Raw genomic sequence first — 17,189 nt, 5'->3', positions numbered from 1 at the left:
ACAAACTTGGCGATTTTTTTCGACCCAAAAAAGACAAAAAAAAAAAAAAAAAAAAGGTTATAAATTGGACAAGAATTACAAATGATTAATATCTATTTTTTCACTTTTCATTATTTTCTATTTTACATCCTTTTACGATTATTATTTCTTAAATATTTTCTCTCTTTAACGTATTTTTTGCTTATTTTAAATGTTTAAAATTCTCTTTTTACTTGATTATTCCATCTTTTTTGTTCTTTTTAACTTCCGTTATTTGTTATTTTCATTAGTTTCCCCTTTGCTTCAGTATCCACCTTTTCTCCATATTTTCACTTCTGAACATTTTTTTATTTTATTTCTTACTTCCTTTTTTTCCAATATTTTTGGGAATTTCAATTTTTTTTCGTACTTTCATTTTTTTATCTTGATTACGTCACATTTTCCCAATTTTTTACTATTTTTTTCTTATCTTTTCTTTTCTCCTTTTTAGATAGATAGATAGATAGATAGATAGATAGATACTTTATTCATCCCCTAAGGGAAATTCACATTTCCAGCAGCATCCCTGAGCTGAGAACAATACAATAATAAAGCCAAAAGAAAACAATATACAAATACCCAGTGTGACGTGCAAATGCCCACTTTAGCATGTTATATAGATTAACTAAATAGTGCTACACAGAACACATAATGCAGTAAGATCCAATGTAGGTGGTGTGGTTTAATGTGGGCCTTTACTCTGCCGGGTGGAGTTAAAGAGCCTCATGGCATGAGGAAGAAAAGAACTCTTCAGTCTGTCCGTAGTACAAGACAGTGACAGCAGTCTGTCACTGAAACTGCTCTTCTGTCCGGAGATAATGCTGTGAAGCGGATGCGATGGATTGTCCATGATTGACCTCAGCTTTTTCAGTGCCTGTCTCTCAGCTGCTGTTGTTAGGCTGTCCAGCTCTTTGCCCACAACAGAGCTCGCTTTCCTAGCCAGTTTATTGAGACGAGAGGCATCCTTCTTCTTGACGCTGCCTCCCCAACACGCTGCCGCATAGAAGAGGGCGCTTGCCACTACTGTCTCATAGAATATTTTCAGGAGCTTTTTGCAGATGTTGAAGGAGGCCAGCCTTCTGAGGAAGTAAAGTCGGCTTTGCCCTTTCCTACATAGAGCTTCTGTGTTGGCAGTCCAGTCCAGTTTGTTGTCCAGCTGCACACCCAGGTATTTGTAGGTCTGGACAAATTCTACACATTCTCCCTTGATGGTTACAGGAACCGGGTGAGTTCTGGTTCTCCTGAAGTCCACCACCATCTCTCTGGTCTTGGTGGTGTTTAGGTGCAGGTGGTTTGCGTCGCTCCATCGGACAAAGTCCTGAATCAATTTCCTGTACTCCTCCTCCTGCCCGTTTCTGATACATCCCACGATCGCAGTGTCATCGGCAAACTTTTGCACATGGCAGGACTCAGAGTTGTACTTAAAGTCCGATGTATATAGAATGAATAGGAACGGAGAGAGAACGGTCCCCTGCGGAGATCCTGTGCTGCTAACCACGGTGTCCGATGTACAGCCCCCCTGTTTCACATACCGCGGTCTGCCTGTCAGGTAGTCAGTAATCCATTCTACAAGGTGTGAGCTAACTCCCATCTCTGTCAATTTCCTACTCAGTAGCAGAGGCTGTATGGTATTGAAGGCACTAGAGAAGTCCAAAAATGTAATCCTTACAGCCCCCTTCGCCCTATCCAGGTGAGAGAGGGATCGGTGTAACATGTATAATATAGCATCCTCCACTCCCACCTTCTCCTGGTAAGCAAATTGCAGTGGGTCGATGGCGTGACGGACCTGTAGCCTCAGGTGGTGCAGCAGCAGCCGCTCCATGGTCTTCATCACATGTGATGTCAGGGCGACTGGCCTGAAGTCGTTGAGTTCCTCTGGTCTTGATTTCTTTGGGACTGGGATGATGCAGGATGTTTTCCACAGCTGAGGGACCCTCCCCTGTTCAAGGCTCAGGTTGAAGATGCGCTGTAGAGGGTCTCCCAGCTCAGACGCACAGGCTTTCAGCAGTCGGGGGGATATTCCATCCGGACCAGCTGCCTTGCTGGTTCGTAGCCTTCTCAGCTCCCCACACACCTGGGCTGAAGTTATTTTTAGTGGGGGGATTTCTTCCATGCTAGTGTGCAGAGGGGGAGGGGGAAGGACAGCTGCACAACTCAGGGGTGAGGATGAGGCGGAGCGGTCAAACCTGTTGAAAAAGTTGTTCAACTGGTTGACTCGCCCCACATCTATATCCACAGCCACTCCCTGCTTGGTGCTGCAGCCAGTAATTGTTTTCATCCCTTCCCACACCTCCTTCATGTTGTTGTTCAGCAGCTTTTTCTCCAACTTCCTCCTGTACTGCTTATCTCATCTCATCAGCTGCACCGCTTATCCTCAGTAGGGTCGCGGGGGTGCTGGAGCCCACCCCAGCAATCATCGGGCAGTGGGCAGGGGACACCCTGAACTGGTTGCCAGCCAATCGCAGGGCACACAGGGACACTCGCTCATTCACACCTACAATTTGGACTGGCCAATTCACCTGAAATGCATGTTTTTGGAATGTGGGAGTGCCCGGAGGAAACCCACGCAAGCACGGGAAGAACATACAAACTCCGCACAGGAAGTCTGGAGCTGGATTTGAACCCACGCAGGAGGTTCCCATGACTTGAACTGTGCCGCACATGCGCTAACCACTGTGCCGCCGTGCTGCCCTACATCTCATCTCATCTCATTAGCCGCACCGCTTATCCTCATTAGGGTCGCAGGGGGGCTGGAGCCCATCCCAGCCATCTGCGGGCAGTGGGCAGGAGACACCCTGAACTGGTTGCCAGCCAGTCGCAGGGCACACAGGGACAGACAACTCATTCGCTCATTCACACCTAGGGACAATTTTTGGACCGGCCAATTCACCTGAAATGTATGTTTTTGGAACGTGGGAGGAAACCGGAGTGCCCGGAGGAAACCCACGCAAGCACGGGGAGAACATACAAACTCTGCACAGGAAGTCCGGAGCTGGAACAGTTCTGAGGTTATGGGTTCAAATCCAGCTACCAGCCCTCCTGTTCGTAGTTTGCATGTTCTCGTGCTTGCGTGGGTTTCCTCTGGCCACTCCCGGTTTCCTCCCACATTATAAAAACATGCATGTCAGGTCAATTGGCCGGTCCATATTGTGAATGAGCGAGTGAGTTATATGTCTCTGGGTGCCCTGCAATTGGCTGGCAACCGGTACAGGGGGTCTCCTGCCCACTGCCCGGAAATAGCTGGGATGGGCTCCAGCACCCCCGCGACCCTACTGAGGATAAGTGGTGCAGATAATGTATATATATATATATATATATATATATATATATATATATATATATATATATATATATATATATATATACTGTTTTTATATTATTCACTGTTTCCCTTTTGGTCATTTTCCCTTCATTATCCTTATTCTTTTCATGATTTTCTCTCCTTCATTTTCTACTTCTCTTTTACTTCCTTTATTCTTCATTATTTTGTCTCCTGTAGTTCCTTTTCCTTATTCTCCCTTTTTTACTGACAGTTTTTAGTTTTCATTGTTAAAGTGTGGCGCTGTCTTGTGGTTATATTTACCTTTTATTTTTATTTGTGTATTGCTCTCAATCCAAGATTTTGGCGCCATCTTGTGGACAAATTACGTTGACATCACGCCAGACGGAATCAGAGTAAACAAAGCGATGACGTCATCACCAGATCTGACGACAATCTGTCTTTGGACTGGTTCTTTTTCCAGAACCACCTGCAGTTCTTAACTCAAACCGCTAGGATGCAGCATTCCCCTGCTCTACCAGTTTTAGCGTGTGTGTGCTCGCTTCAATTTTACGCGCACGCGCTTCAAAATGACAATCGAATCTGTCTGATGACGTCACACTCGAACCAGTGAGTCGATGATTCGGTAAGAAAGTGGACCTTTTTAACATTCCCCGCTAGCCCGCCCCCTTCTGATGAGTGGAAGGGGGCGGGGCTGGGGGCGTGTACCAGATTGACATTTTCTACTCGCGGATTATCCCATAGCTAACCCAATCTGAGGTTCCGAACCGCTCAGCCCAGTTCCCGGTCCGTGGGTTTGTTTTTGGAGGATTATTAAGAGCGCGGCGGCTCGGTTCGGTTTGTGTATTTGACTGATGGTGGCGCGGCTCGGCTGGGTCGGTTCAGTTCGCGGGGGCAGACGTTCTTTGGACATTCTTCGGTACTGCAGGTGAGTCCGACGCGCGGGCGGTAGGAGAGAAGGTTCGGAGAGAAGGTTCGGAGAGAAGGTTCGGAGAGAAGGTTCGGAGCAGGTGGTTCCGAGACCGTGTCACGCAATGTGGGTCATCAGCGTGGAAAGTGCGCTTTGGGTCGGATGGTTCTGTGTCAACACCAACCCCCTTCTTCCTTTTTCTAGTCTAAGGGTGAACGACGAATTGTAACGGTAATATAATTACAATTTAACGATTTAATCTAATCGAATGTAATTGTCTCGCTACCTTCAAAGTCAAGGCGACAGTAGTAAAAGCCCGAAACGATGACGTCACCACCGCCGTAGGAGCGCTTGTTCGCGCGTGGCCGACAGGCGGCGCGAGCGTCTATCGCGCGCGCGAGCTTCATTCGCGCGACTTTTTTTTGAGAGAACCAGTATTCCCACACGTCGAAGTAAATATAATACAGGCACTCTAACTAAACAAAATATGAAATGGTGACAATGTGCAATATGTTGGATCACCATGTCTTACTGAACTAAACTCAAAGCCAATGCAGGATATGATGGAACACTAGATTTACCTGAGCAAAACATTAAAGAGACAAAGCAATATGGTGGAACACTATCTCTAACTGAACAAAAGATGCAACAGCCAACCAAGATATGTTGGAACACTTACTAGCTCTAACTGAACAAAACGTTGAAAAAACACTATTCAGATTAAGAACAGAACAAAACATAAATGGAACAATAATAATAATAATTTCCTTGTATTGTCATTCTGTGTAACAATGTACACAGAACGAAATGTCGATTGCATCTGACCCGATGCAGCCGCAGCCAAGAGAGGGCGCCGCCGACCACTTTTTAAGTCTTAGGAATGACTCGGCCGGGGCGCGAACCCGAACCTCCCAGTCTCAAAGCGGGCGCCTTACCATCTAGGCTACTGAGCTGGTATAATTTCCTTGTATTGTCATTCTGTGTAACAATGTACACAGAACGAAATGTCGATTGCACCTGACCCGTTGTAGCGAGCCGATGCAGCCGCAGCCAACAGAGGGCGCCGCCGACCACTTTTTAAGTCTTAGGAATGACTCGGCCGGGGCGCGAACCCAATATAGGATACGTTGGGGCAGCACGGCGGCGCAGTGGTTAGCGCTTGTGCGGCACAGTTCATGTCATGGGAACCTGTTGTGGGTTCAAATCCAGCTCCAGACTTCCTGTGCGGAGTTTGCATGTTCTCCCCGTGCTTGCGTGGGTTTCCTCCCACGTTCCAAAAACATGCATTTCAGGTGAATTGGCCGGGTCCAAATTGTCCCTAGGTGTGAATGAGCGAATGAGTTGTCTGTCCCTGTGTGCCCTGCGATTGGCTGGCAACCAGTTCAGGGTGTCCCCTGCCCACTGCCCGGAGATGGCTGGGATGGGCTCCAGCCCCCCGCGACCCTAATGAGGATAAGCGGTACGGCTGATGAGAGGAGATGAGATGAGGATATGTTGGTACACTAACTAGCTCCACCTGAACAAAACAAGAAAAAGACGGCACAGGATATGTTGGAACACTAACTAGCTTTAACGGGATCAAACATAAAAGATAGGGAATGCAAAATAGGTTGGAACTATCTCTGACAAAACAAAACATGGAAGAGACATTGCAGGATATGTTGAAACACTATTCCCAAATGAACAAAACATGTAGCCAAGTGAAAACAATATGCTGGAAAACTAATTAGGTCGAACTGAACTAAACATGAAATGAGCAACGAAGAAAATGTTAGATAAAACTAACTGAAAAAATATAAAAGGAAGGGAATGAATAGTAGGTTGGAACACTGACTTTAGCTGAACAAAACCTTTAAATTAGACTACTCAGGACAAAAACTGACACATTGATAGAGCAATAACCAGAGTGCCATGACAACGAGACCATAAATTATAATGTTGGAACCCTAACTAACTGTAACTGAACAAAACAAACATACTCAGGAGTGGATAGGGCAACTACATCATGTTCCATGCTGACCATCTCTAACTGAACAAAACATGAAAAGCAGATGACACAAAAAACATTCTCACAAAAGGATCAGAACACCGAGAGTGCCATTACAATGAGACCATGGATATAATGGAGGTCCACTAACTTGTTGTAACTGAACAAAACATGTAAGATTTCTAACACAGGAAACCATGAGTGGCCTTCTATACTCGCTTTTTGACGTCGTATTTTCAATTCAAGCAAAATTCAACTGGAAGCGCCAAAACACAACATGGAAGTAGAGAAAGTACCGGACACGACACTAATGATGTTCTATTTCTGAAACGAGAATTTGGGTTTTCAATTCGTTATTCGAAAGAATTCGATGCTTGTGTTTGAAATGAGGCTGCTCCAGTTTTGCAGACTATTTTTTCAACTGGCGTCGCTTTTGGATGATTACGTTTTTGGCCCTCGGGACGCAACGCGCTTAGCAAATTGTGCACGTTAACATTAACCCCCCACTCTCCCCCCGCCCCGAAACCCCCACCCGCCCACAGTATTTAAAGCCTCTTCTGGCAGCCTCCATCAGGTCGAGCTCGGATTTGCCCGTGACGATTGCGCCGATTCGACTTTGGGTGATGAACGAGTCACTAACTCGCCGTTGTAGCGGCTTAGGTCGGCTACGTACGCTGGCAATTCAAAGCAATTTTCACCAAACTGACTTCAATTCGGGGCGGCATTAGCTCAGGAGGTAGAGCACTCTTCTTTGGATCAAGAGGTCGCAAGTTCGAATCCCGGCTCGCCTGTGTTATATGTTGAAGTGTCTTTGGGCAGGACATTGAATCCCTAAATCTGGTATATGCTATCAGTATATGAGTGTGTGAATGGGTAGGTGTAAAGTGCTTTGGGAGGTCTTCGTTGACTTGAAAAGCGCTATAGAAATGCAGACCATTTACATTTAATCTTTTGCTGAAAATTACTTTTAATGGCTCGTCCGGTCTCCTTGGGCAGATGGGTCAGTTACTTATTCCTCACCCTTCTGTCATCGTTTGCACACTAACCTCATGAAATAAGGAAATCTATGAATGTTTCGGTGGTTTTAGTAAAAGCAGAAACTGTTTCTCCACTCGTGCAATTTGGGTCAGATCACATCAGTGACTTATTCATCTCCTTTCAGATTCTTTGTATGATATCAATAAACATGGAACCAATAAACGACTTGAATTGAATTATTTGGTGATGATTGTTTGTTTTTTTTGCTCTCGAACTTTCATTGGGCAAAGGGTTTAATTACTTGTTCCTCCCGCTTCAGTATATGTTTACATGCTATCATTAAAATATGGACCCCTACAAAGGACCTGAATGAAATTGGTGAACATTGGTTTTGATTGCTCTTGAAGTTTCCTTGGGCAATGTATTCAGTTACTTATTCCTCCCCCTACAGTTGATGTTAACATCCTCTCATTAAAATAGGAAACCTATAAATGACCTGACTTTAATTGTTTAGTGAACATTGGTATGAATTGCTCTTTGAGTCCCCTTAGGCAGAAAGTGCAGTTACTTAGTCTTCCCCATTAAAATATGGAAAGCTATACATGTTTGGAGCGTTTAACTTAAAAAAAAAGGCTTTTTTTCCATCTGTGTGATTTAGACAGCTCAGATCACATTAAGTTACTTATTCCTCCTCTGTATCCTATCCTCATGAAATACAGAAACCAGTACATGTTTTGGTGGTTTTGGCTAAAGCAGACACAGATTTTTTACACTGTCACACCTGGTTAAATGCTAGCACAAACTAGCTAATATGGCACATTTTTACACCCACAGAAGCCCGGTTGAATGCGATCACGAGCTAGTTAGTGTGGCATATTTCTAGACACCATCACAAGCTAACTAGCAGAGCACATTTTCACGCCAATGCCAGCCTATGACAAGTCTCAGCTGCAGTGCTAGCAGGTCCGTTAAGTTTTTGCTACTTTTTCTGACAGGAACCCTATTGCTAATCTTTAGCAGTGTGCTTAGCACTAGTGCTAAAATTGCTTTGGGGCTGTGGGGATCACGTGACTCCAGTGCACATCTGTGACCCTTTTTCCCACATGTGAGGGATTAAGAAGAATTTCAGCAGACCCCCCTAGAGCGTGTATAACCCCCCCTTCCCCCCGTAAGAACGTTAGCCAGCTCTGTTGTCTTTGTAGATTTTTTTTTCGCAGTGCGAAAATAAAAGCTAGCGTGAGGCGCGGCAGGCCTCTGCCTCCTTTTTGGGTCGCCCGCCGGAGCCGTAAGCTTTCCCAGCGGCTGCTGGCAGCTTTGCTCCGCCTCGTCAATGATTCAGCCGGCGCTATTTTTAGCTGCGCTAATGCCTGCGCTAGGATACATTTTTGTCACACTCGGCCATCTTACATTATTCAGCACCCAAAGCACGCCGCTAAATATGGCGCCCATTGCAGCTTCTTCGCTTACATCAGACATGCAAACATTCCATAGCGAAACATGCGGCTTCTTCATGTTTCTTGATCATCGCAAGCTTTCTTTCCTTGGTTATTATGTTTTTGCTTCTCCCTTTAGCATCACTTCAGCATTGCAAGCCTTGGGGACCATACCTAATCAATTCAGTACAGAAAAAAACATTATATCTTTAAGTCGCACACAAATTCTGATTCGATTGAAGAGACAAAAAGGCATTGTGGGAAGGGGTTCAGCCAACAGCATATAAGCAATTTCAAAAGGACTTGACACAAACCAATAGCACACCAGAATCTTATATAACGTCAACCAATAGCAGACAGGCATCTAAGAGACGTAACTAAGCTTGAGTTTTGTATGTTTTTGGGCACACTAAATAATTTATCTTCAATGTCGTATAGTGGGGAAAATGTTCAATATAGGGAACAAAAAAATTAATCTTTTTCCAAACCATAAAATGGCAAGACGGGGTCGCCATATTACGGGCGTTTACTGTGATTACATCAAGTTACATCAAAATATTTGTTGTTATTGATTTGGTGTAACGGACGTAATGCTGTAACAAAGGACTGAAAAGTCGCCATATTCCACACCATAAAATGAAAATGTCACAAGGTGAGGTCAACATATCCATGGGCTTCACTGTATTAGAATTAATTCATGTGTCATAGTGGGTATGCTGTCCTACAAGGTTCAATACTGGAGCCTTTTTCCATTTTCTTTACATCTTCTACATTTTGGGCAGGCAAAATAATTTGTTGAAGCGGTTTCAAAAAAATTTGCATACTTCACATTGTAACGTGAAAACTTTGTATGGTAGGAACGCTGTGATCCAAGGGTCCACTGTATAAGTACAACATTGGTGACATAATCAAACCCAGCAAAGTACAACTCTGCAAAAAATGAATGTGTATTCCGCATTTGTTGCATTCATGAGTGCCACTCCCAGGATCAAATTGAAAGTGCGGCCATATTTGATTTACAGCAGTAGCTTGCTCAAAGATTTTTTTTCCTTTCAGGAGGTTGTCGTGACATATGGTAGAGCTCTAAAGCAAGGAAAGAAACAGGCATTGAGACGCTAGTGGCGCCGCCATCCTGCTAACCGCCATCCTGCCAGCCGCCGTCCCGCTACTCCTCGTCCCGCTATCAGCTGCTAACTTGAAAACAGGTAAATGTTACCGGAGCCAGCCCAAGCATAAGCGAGGTAAGCGGCTGCTTAGGGCCCCGCGACCACTAGGGGCCCCCCAAGAGCGATGAATTCATATACAATGAAATACATCGATCCATTATCTGAACAGCTTATTCACAATGAGGTCGCGGGGGTGCTGGAGGCCATCCCAGCCATCTTCGGGCAGTGGGCAGGGGACTCCCTGAAGTGGTTGCCAGTCAGTTGCAGGGCACACAACTCACTCTCTCATTCACACCAAGGGACAATTGGGACCGGCCAATTAACTTGACAAGCATGTTTTTGGAATGTGGGAGGAAACTGGAGTTACGGCGGAAACCCACGCAAGCACAGGGAGAACATGCAAATCCTGCACAGGAAGGGAGGGTATCTGGATTTGATCCCATGACCTACAATGAAATACATATATATTCATAATTTTTTATTTCGTATGTGAATAAAATATAACTTATGCAACTATTTAATAAATTATTGCATGTAGAGCTTACTGTTGCCCGTGCAAAGCCGAGACTACGCTGACTGCTGATAGAGTTCGGTCCATTATAAATGCGACTGAGTTTTAACTATATGTTTATATTCAAAGTGTCACACCAACAGACCAAGTTTTGGCTTTAAATCGCTAAATAATATTATGCATGGAAACTCATTAGACAATCTATGTTCAATGTTGAGACACTTTATGATGAAAAGCCACAGAACACATTTTAAACACCCAAAAGCTCTGGCAAAGTCAAGTCACATTTATTTGTGTAGTTCTTAATCACAATATGTCTCAAAGGACTGCACTGGTTACAACTACACCATCCCTTGATCTTAAACCAACCTGGTCTTGAAGCACCTAAAGCAATTTGATCGAGTGAGCGGTAGGAATGGGCGGGGCCATACACAGGGCGTGCCCACCGCCGTCTGTAATGAAGGTGAATATGTTGATATCCATATTTGCAGTGTTTTGAGACATTTTTGCAAATTAAGTTTAATGAGCCTCAACACTTCGGAGTAACTGTGGGAGGGAGACAAATTGTAAGTGGTATATTCATACTGATATGTGACATAAGCTCTGGCACGATTGATATTTTACAGATTTGTTCAAATCATTAAACATCACACAGTGAAATAAGATGTGCTAAAGAATTAGCTTGCTGAGACTAATCTATTTCAAAAGAAATATGACGTTTTACAAAATTACTACAAAACTGAATATAAAATATAGTGCTTAAAAACAGGGACATCATATATCTTTTTGCTTTCATTCTGAAAAGAGAAAAATAGTATAGAAATACTACACCAACAATACTACAGAAGTACTGTAGTACTATAGTAGTACTATAATACAAAATACTGTTTCCGAAATATTACCGAATGCATGTATATTTTTTCATAAATTAAAAAATTGGATCGGTCTCTAAAATCAGGGGCAGCACAGCGGCGCAGTGGTTAGCACGTGTGCGGCACAGTCCTCCAGGCACTCCGGTTTCCTCCCACTTTCCAAAGACATGCATGTCAGGTGAATTGGGCGAGCGAATTGTCTGTCCCTGTGTGCCCTGCGACTGGCTGGCAACCAGTTCAGGGTGTCCCCTGCCCACTGCCCGAAGATAGCTGGGATGGGCTCCAGCACCCCCGCGACCCTACTGAGGATAAGCGGTGCAGATAATGGATGGATGGATGGATGGATCGGTTACCAAAATCAGCCCCATGGCCAAATTTCTTTACCGTCTCCAAAGAGGTGCCCACACTTGGAGTAGAACATAGAATCAGTTATACAGTAGGTATGCAAATGATCACGTGATAGGGGGCCCCAAAATCTAACTTTGCTTCGATCCCCATGAAGGCTTGGGCCGGACCCGAATGCTACAAATACAACCGAATAGATTGCAATTATTAACTGTTATATGTATTATTTTGGCCCTTCCTCTTAGCCTCCGGTGGCGTGGCTGGCCCACAGGGGGCCGGCGGCGGGCGCCCCCCGAGCCATGCCGTCGTCCACGCGCAAAGGGGCGCCCCAAAAAGAGCCCGACCCAGCCGAGCTCTTCTTCAAGGACGATCCCGAGGACGTTTTCTGCGACCTGCACGAAATCGGCCATGGCAGCTTCGGCGCCGTCTACTTCGTAAGTGGGCAGGGCAGTGGGCGGGGCAGTGGGCGCAGCTTAGAGCATGCCGCCACAATTGGCGAAATGCATTGACGGAAAGAGTGCCTTGTCGCGCAGGCCCGCAACTTGTATTCCAGCGAGGTGGTGGCCATCAAGAAGATGTCCTACAATGGAAAGCAGAACACTGAGGTACGGGATAAAAATTGCCATAGATGGCTATAAACATCAAAGATCTATTCTAGCCAGGCTATAAACAGCAAAGGTCAATTCGAGCGAGGTTGCCATTGACGACAACAGATGACAAAGATTAATTCTAGCTAGGCAGCTGTAAACAGCTATAAACATCAAAGAATGATTCTAGCTATGCTTCCAAAAACGGCTTCAGACATCAAAGATCCATTCGAGCCAGGCTGCTACAGACGTCGAAGATCCATTCTAGTTAGGTTGCCATACACGGCAATAGACAACAAAAATCCATTCTAGCTAGGCTGCCATAGACAGCTATGAATGTCAAAGATCCATACTAGCTAAGCTGCCAATTACAGCTATGAATAGAAAATATCCATTCTAGCTAGGTTTCCATAGACGGCCATAAATGACATGGATCCATTTTATCTAGACTGCCATAGACAGCTATAGATATCAAAAATCCATTCTATCTATGTTGCTATTGACAACTATAGACGTCAAAGATACATCCCAGCTAACTGATGTCAAAGATCCATCCTTGCCTGGCTACCATAGAAAGCTATGGATGTCAAAAATCCATTCTAGCTATGCTGTTATAAACAGCTACAGACTGCTAAGATTCATTTTAGCTAGGCTACCACTGACGGTCATAGAAGTCACAGACCCATTTTAGCTGAGCTGCCATTAGACAAAAACGGATCCATCTAGTTAGGTTATCGTAGGCCTCTATAGAAATCACAGATCCATATTGCCTAAGCTGACGTAAAAAATAATTCTAGTAAAGATTCCATAGATGGCTGTATCAGCCAAAGATCTGTTCTGGCAGCATGACCCTTTGCGTTTATTCGCCTTAGAAATGGCAGGACATCATCAAAGAGGTGACGTTTTTGGGCCAACTGCGTCACCCTAACACCATTGAGTACAAAGGCTGCTACTTGAAAGACAACACGGCCTGGGTGAGTATCGTTTCGCCCGCTAGCACACTTAGCATCGACCTTCACAATGACCCTTTCCCTTTGGATTCCGAAGCTGGTGATGGAGTACTGCCTGGGCTCGGCGTCCGATTTGCTGGAGGGTGAGTTTGTTGGCCATGCCTTTGTCGACGTTGTTGGGCAAATCGTGTCACATTTATTGTCGTTTTGCTGAAGTTCACAAGAAAGCCCTACAGGAGGTAGAAATCGCCGCCATTAGCCACGGTGCCTTGCTGGGACTGGCCTACTTGCATTCCCACAACATGATTCACAGGTGAGGCACGAACTTTGCACCGGGAAAAACAGCCTTTTTGGAATGTGGGTGGGTGTCTAGTACCAGGCCCTTCTTATGTTTGATGTCACTGTGCAATCCCACCTTTACTGTTCTTATTAACAGTATTCTTTCTCCAAATCGGGCTGAATTCAGTTAGTACGCTTAATCCCACACTTAGGCTTTTGATGACATCAAACCAATTCGGTGATTTAAAACTTCTTTGCATGTGTTTTCTTTTAAGTTGAATGGATTTCCACATGGGTGGTTGGACCCCTTAACTACTAGGGTTGTAGGGGCACCATTACCTGTGGTATTTTTTGGGCAAGTAGAAGCCTGGTGGCGCCCATCCCTCTCCAGGCCAACTATGTTTCCATCCAGTCTCAAACCGGAGATCCTTTGCGTGCTAGGCGAATGTGCAAACCAATACAGAAGAAAAGTAATCAATTTAAAACCAACAAACCCCATAATTTGTTGTTATTGTTTTGCTTGGTGTCCAAGTAGTTCTTTTCTACTTCTGTCTGAAAAGAAAGCATGGAAGGGGGAGGGGGTTGCATCACTCTTAGGATTGCTGTCCACTTCTATACACAGACAAGGACATTTTTGGGTCAAAGTTTTTCTTATAGTATTAGTTTTCACAGCTTTTTTTTCTTATTGCTTATTTTTTTATTTTTGACGTTTTGCTTTGGGTGCATCCATAGAGACGTGAAGGCAGGGAACATCCTGCTGACGGAGTCAGGACAGGTCAAGCTGGCGGACTTTGGCTCCGCCTCCATGGCCTCGCCCGCCAACTCCTTTGTAGGGACGCCCTATTGGTGAGATAAATAAGTACCACTTATTTGCGCAAGCTAGCATGTTTGACGTTGTGTTTTTGTGATCAGGATGGCCCCCGAAGTGATCCTGGCCATGGACGAAGGCCAGTACGAAGGAAAAGTGGACATCTGGTCACTGGGGATCACCTGCATCGAATTAGGTAAACCTGGCACGCCCCATGGCTTGGCCACGTTCCCCATTTGACTTGGATCCTGTGTGTATGCTTCTAGCGGAACGCAAACCGCCGCTATTCAACATGAACGCCATGAGTGCCTTATATCACATCGCGCAAAACGACTCGCCAACTCTCCAGGCCAGCCACTGGTAAGGCACCAAGCGTTTTAATGACAAGCAGCAGTGCACAAGCACATGTACCTTAAGCCCATATCTGTATGTCAAGTATATGTCATTTTGATGACTGACAGTTGATTGAGTTGATGTCCGTACATTTTTGAGTGCAGGTCTGAACCTTTCCGGAGCTTTGTGGACTACTGCCTACTAAAAATTCCTCAGGACCGACCCTCGTCAGCGGAGCTTCTTGGTGTAAGTGATGTTCTCTTTCTGACACCTGGGATGAGATGAGTCCAGAATTTTATATGAGGCCTCCAAAGTCTGGACCACATGGCCCTCAAACATCTGGCCAGATAGTAAGCATGACAACCAATTAAAGAAGTAGTTTTTATGAGGTTCCTTGAAAGAAGCCTCTAGCGACCTGTCACCACACTTTCTGACAACTAGGGATGGGAGGATCTTAAATTTGAAACGAGGCCTCCAAAATCTGGACCACATGGTTCTGAAACATCAGGCCGGGTTGCAAAGCACTCAAAGCAATTGAAGAAGATGTTTTGGGCGTTTTGTGGGAGACTGAAGCATGCGGTTGCCACATTTCTGAGGGTTCCAAAATCTGGACCACATGGTCCCAAAACATCTGACCAGTTTGCAACCACGTGTCTCTTCCTCAGCATGACTTTGTGCGCTGTCTCCGTCCGCCGAGGATCTTGCTGGACCTAATCCAGAGGACCAAAGACGCTGTCCGCGAATTGGACAACCTGCAGTACCGCAAGATGAAAAAGATCCTCTACCAGGAGAAGCACAAGGGCCCGATGGGGGAAAGCCAGGAAGACGAGGTGAGATAGCCCCCAACAGGCCCCTTCAAGGCCGATTCATAAGTTCTTGGGTACCCAGGACAGCGAAGGGGCCAGCTGCAAGAGGAACAGCCTGGGCAGCAACCACTCGGCGGCTAGCATTTCGCTTAGCACAGGCAGCAGCAGCGTCAACAGCCTGCAGGAACTTCTGGACGATTTTAACGTCACCTGCCCACACGACTACGAGGGCAGCCTGGACTCGTCCCAGTGTGCGGACAAGGTATTGCGCCCGCGGTTTGCTCTACACCTCAAATATGCCGAGGAAAAGGAACCTATGTGATGAGTTAAGTAGACACTCAAAATAAGGAGAGAAGACCTCAATGGATTTTGAACTTGCAAGGAGAACAGGGATAAGAGATTCCAACTGATTCTAAAACCACTCCATTCAGCCCTTTATTTGTATGAAATCTGCAAGGTTACAAATACAGATCCACCCTAAAGGGTGTGGAAAGCAAGGAACAACAACATGATTGACTGATAGTGACAATGATGTAAACAAAAAAAATCTTAATCATTATAATCGCAAAGCACCCACTGTAGCTGTATGTGTCGACTAGCTGAGTCATTAATTAAACAGTAAACATTGAGGAAACCCACCCTTTAACAGCCTCTGAAGGCAGAACAGCACGCTAGCCCCGGGGTCGGCAACCCCAAATGTAGTAAGAGCCATATTAGACCAAAAAATAAATCTGTCAGGAGACGCAGAAAACGAAAAGCCTTTTATAGGCTTTATCATGAAGGAAACACATACTGTGTGTATGTGCCTACTATCAAAATTGCTAAGTAAGATGGAGCACATCCTGTGGAGAATAACATGATACTGCTTTGTTTAACTTTGTTACAATATTAATGAATTACGGAATGTTTAGTTGTTTAAAAAAATTGAATTAATGCAATTAATAAATCCAATTTTTGTGTCATTTTTATTTTGAGGATTGTAAAAAAACAACAAGGTATGAAAAAAACAAAATGCAGCATGCATTTATAAAAATAAAATTAGCAACCTTTTGAAAAAGGTAGAGTCAATGATTGTCACATTAAAACAGTTTAAGTTTGATTTCTGTGCAGTTATTTTTCCCTTTTCATCTTCAAAGTCCATCGGGGATCACACACACATGCCAGTTTGCTACCTGCGCGGCTCTTTTAAAAGGGGCGAGACTTGGGCCGCACAGCCCGGCTCTCAGGGAGAGCATCTAAGTCATGCGAGAGTAGAAGAAAACAAGCGAAGGAGGAATCCGCATGCGTACTTAAGTAACAGCTTCAATGTGGCCTGATGAAGCGGAGTATGAGTAACGTTTCTTTTTCACAAATCAACTCAAGTAAAAGTACAAATGGTCTGCATTCATATAGCACTTTACAAGTCACTGAAGATCTCCCAAAGCATGTTTTCATTTACCCATTCACACACACACTCACACCGATAGCCAAAGGCGGCCATGCAAGACCTGCCTATCGGGACATTAGAGGTTCAGTTACTTGGCCAAGGACACTTCAACATTTAACTCAAAGGAGCCGGGAATTGAACCTGACGAACACTTTACCTCCTGAGCTGCATTGATTTAAAAGCACAAAATGTCTCAAAACCAACTCAAGAAAATGTAATGGAGTAAATGTTACTACCCACCTCTGTACCCGAGGTATAATGAGGACGAACCTACATGTAGTTGACTCAGTAGCGAATTGCAGTGGGCCTACAATGTTTATTTGTGCTTTGCTGTCCTCTCATGGTAAGCAGACACACAGGAAGAATGAAAATCATTTCAGAACGGATACATGACTTTGAAGCAGAATTTTCGTAACATTGTTTATTTAGTTGAACCAAGAATAAAATGTGTGTCTACTAAAAATTATTTTAGGAAAAACGAGCAGGTGAACGTGAGGGTA

The 17,189-nt window shown here is 44.7% G+C and overlaps 1 protein-coding gene across 2 annotated transcripts in view; it reads left to right on the top strand.

The window, feature by feature from the left end:
• The first annotated feature begins 3,508 nt into the window (after positions 1-3,508).
• Positions 3,509-17,189, top strand: part of taok3a (TAO kinase 3a) — a 42,988-nt gene continuing 29,307 nt past the window's right edge. The window contains exons 1-13 of one of the 2 annotated variants that reach the window (XM_088335604.1): positions 3,509-4,226; positions 9,663-9,811; positions 11,746-11,934; positions 12,034-12,105; positions 12,960-13,061; positions 13,135-13,180; positions 13,254-13,350; positions 14,049-14,162; positions 14,229-14,320; positions 14,391-14,484; positions 14,622-14,703; positions 15,123-15,287; positions 15,346-15,525. In XM_088335604.1, coding sequence (XP_088191730.1) covers positions 11,800-11,934; positions 12,034-12,105; positions 12,960-13,061; positions 13,135-13,180; positions 13,254-13,350; positions 14,049-14,162; positions 14,229-14,320; positions 14,391-14,484; positions 14,622-14,703; positions 15,123-15,287; positions 15,346-15,525 — 1,179 coding nt within the window. In that variant the 5' untranslated portion in view covers positions 3,509-4,226; positions 9,663-9,811; positions 11,746-11,799. The remainder of the gene's footprint in view (positions 4,227-9,662; positions 9,812-11,745; positions 11,935-12,033; positions 12,106-12,959; positions 13,062-13,134; positions 13,181-13,253; positions 13,351-14,048; positions 14,163-14,228; positions 14,321-14,390; positions 14,485-14,621; positions 14,704-15,122; positions 15,288-15,345; positions 15,526-17,189) is intronic. The other variant, XM_088335603.1, reaches the window with a different exon arrangement.

Source organism: Urocampus carinirostris, chromosome 5 (assembly GCF_059441175.1).
Source record: "Urocampus carinirostris isolate Australia breed hairy pipefish chromosome 5, RoL_Ucar_1.0, whole genome shotgun sequence".
NCBI lineage: Eukaryota > Metazoa > Chordata > Actinopteri > Syngnathiformes > Syngnathidae > Urocampus > Urocampus carinirostris.
This window is presented reverse-complemented; position numbering and strand designations above follow the sequence as displayed.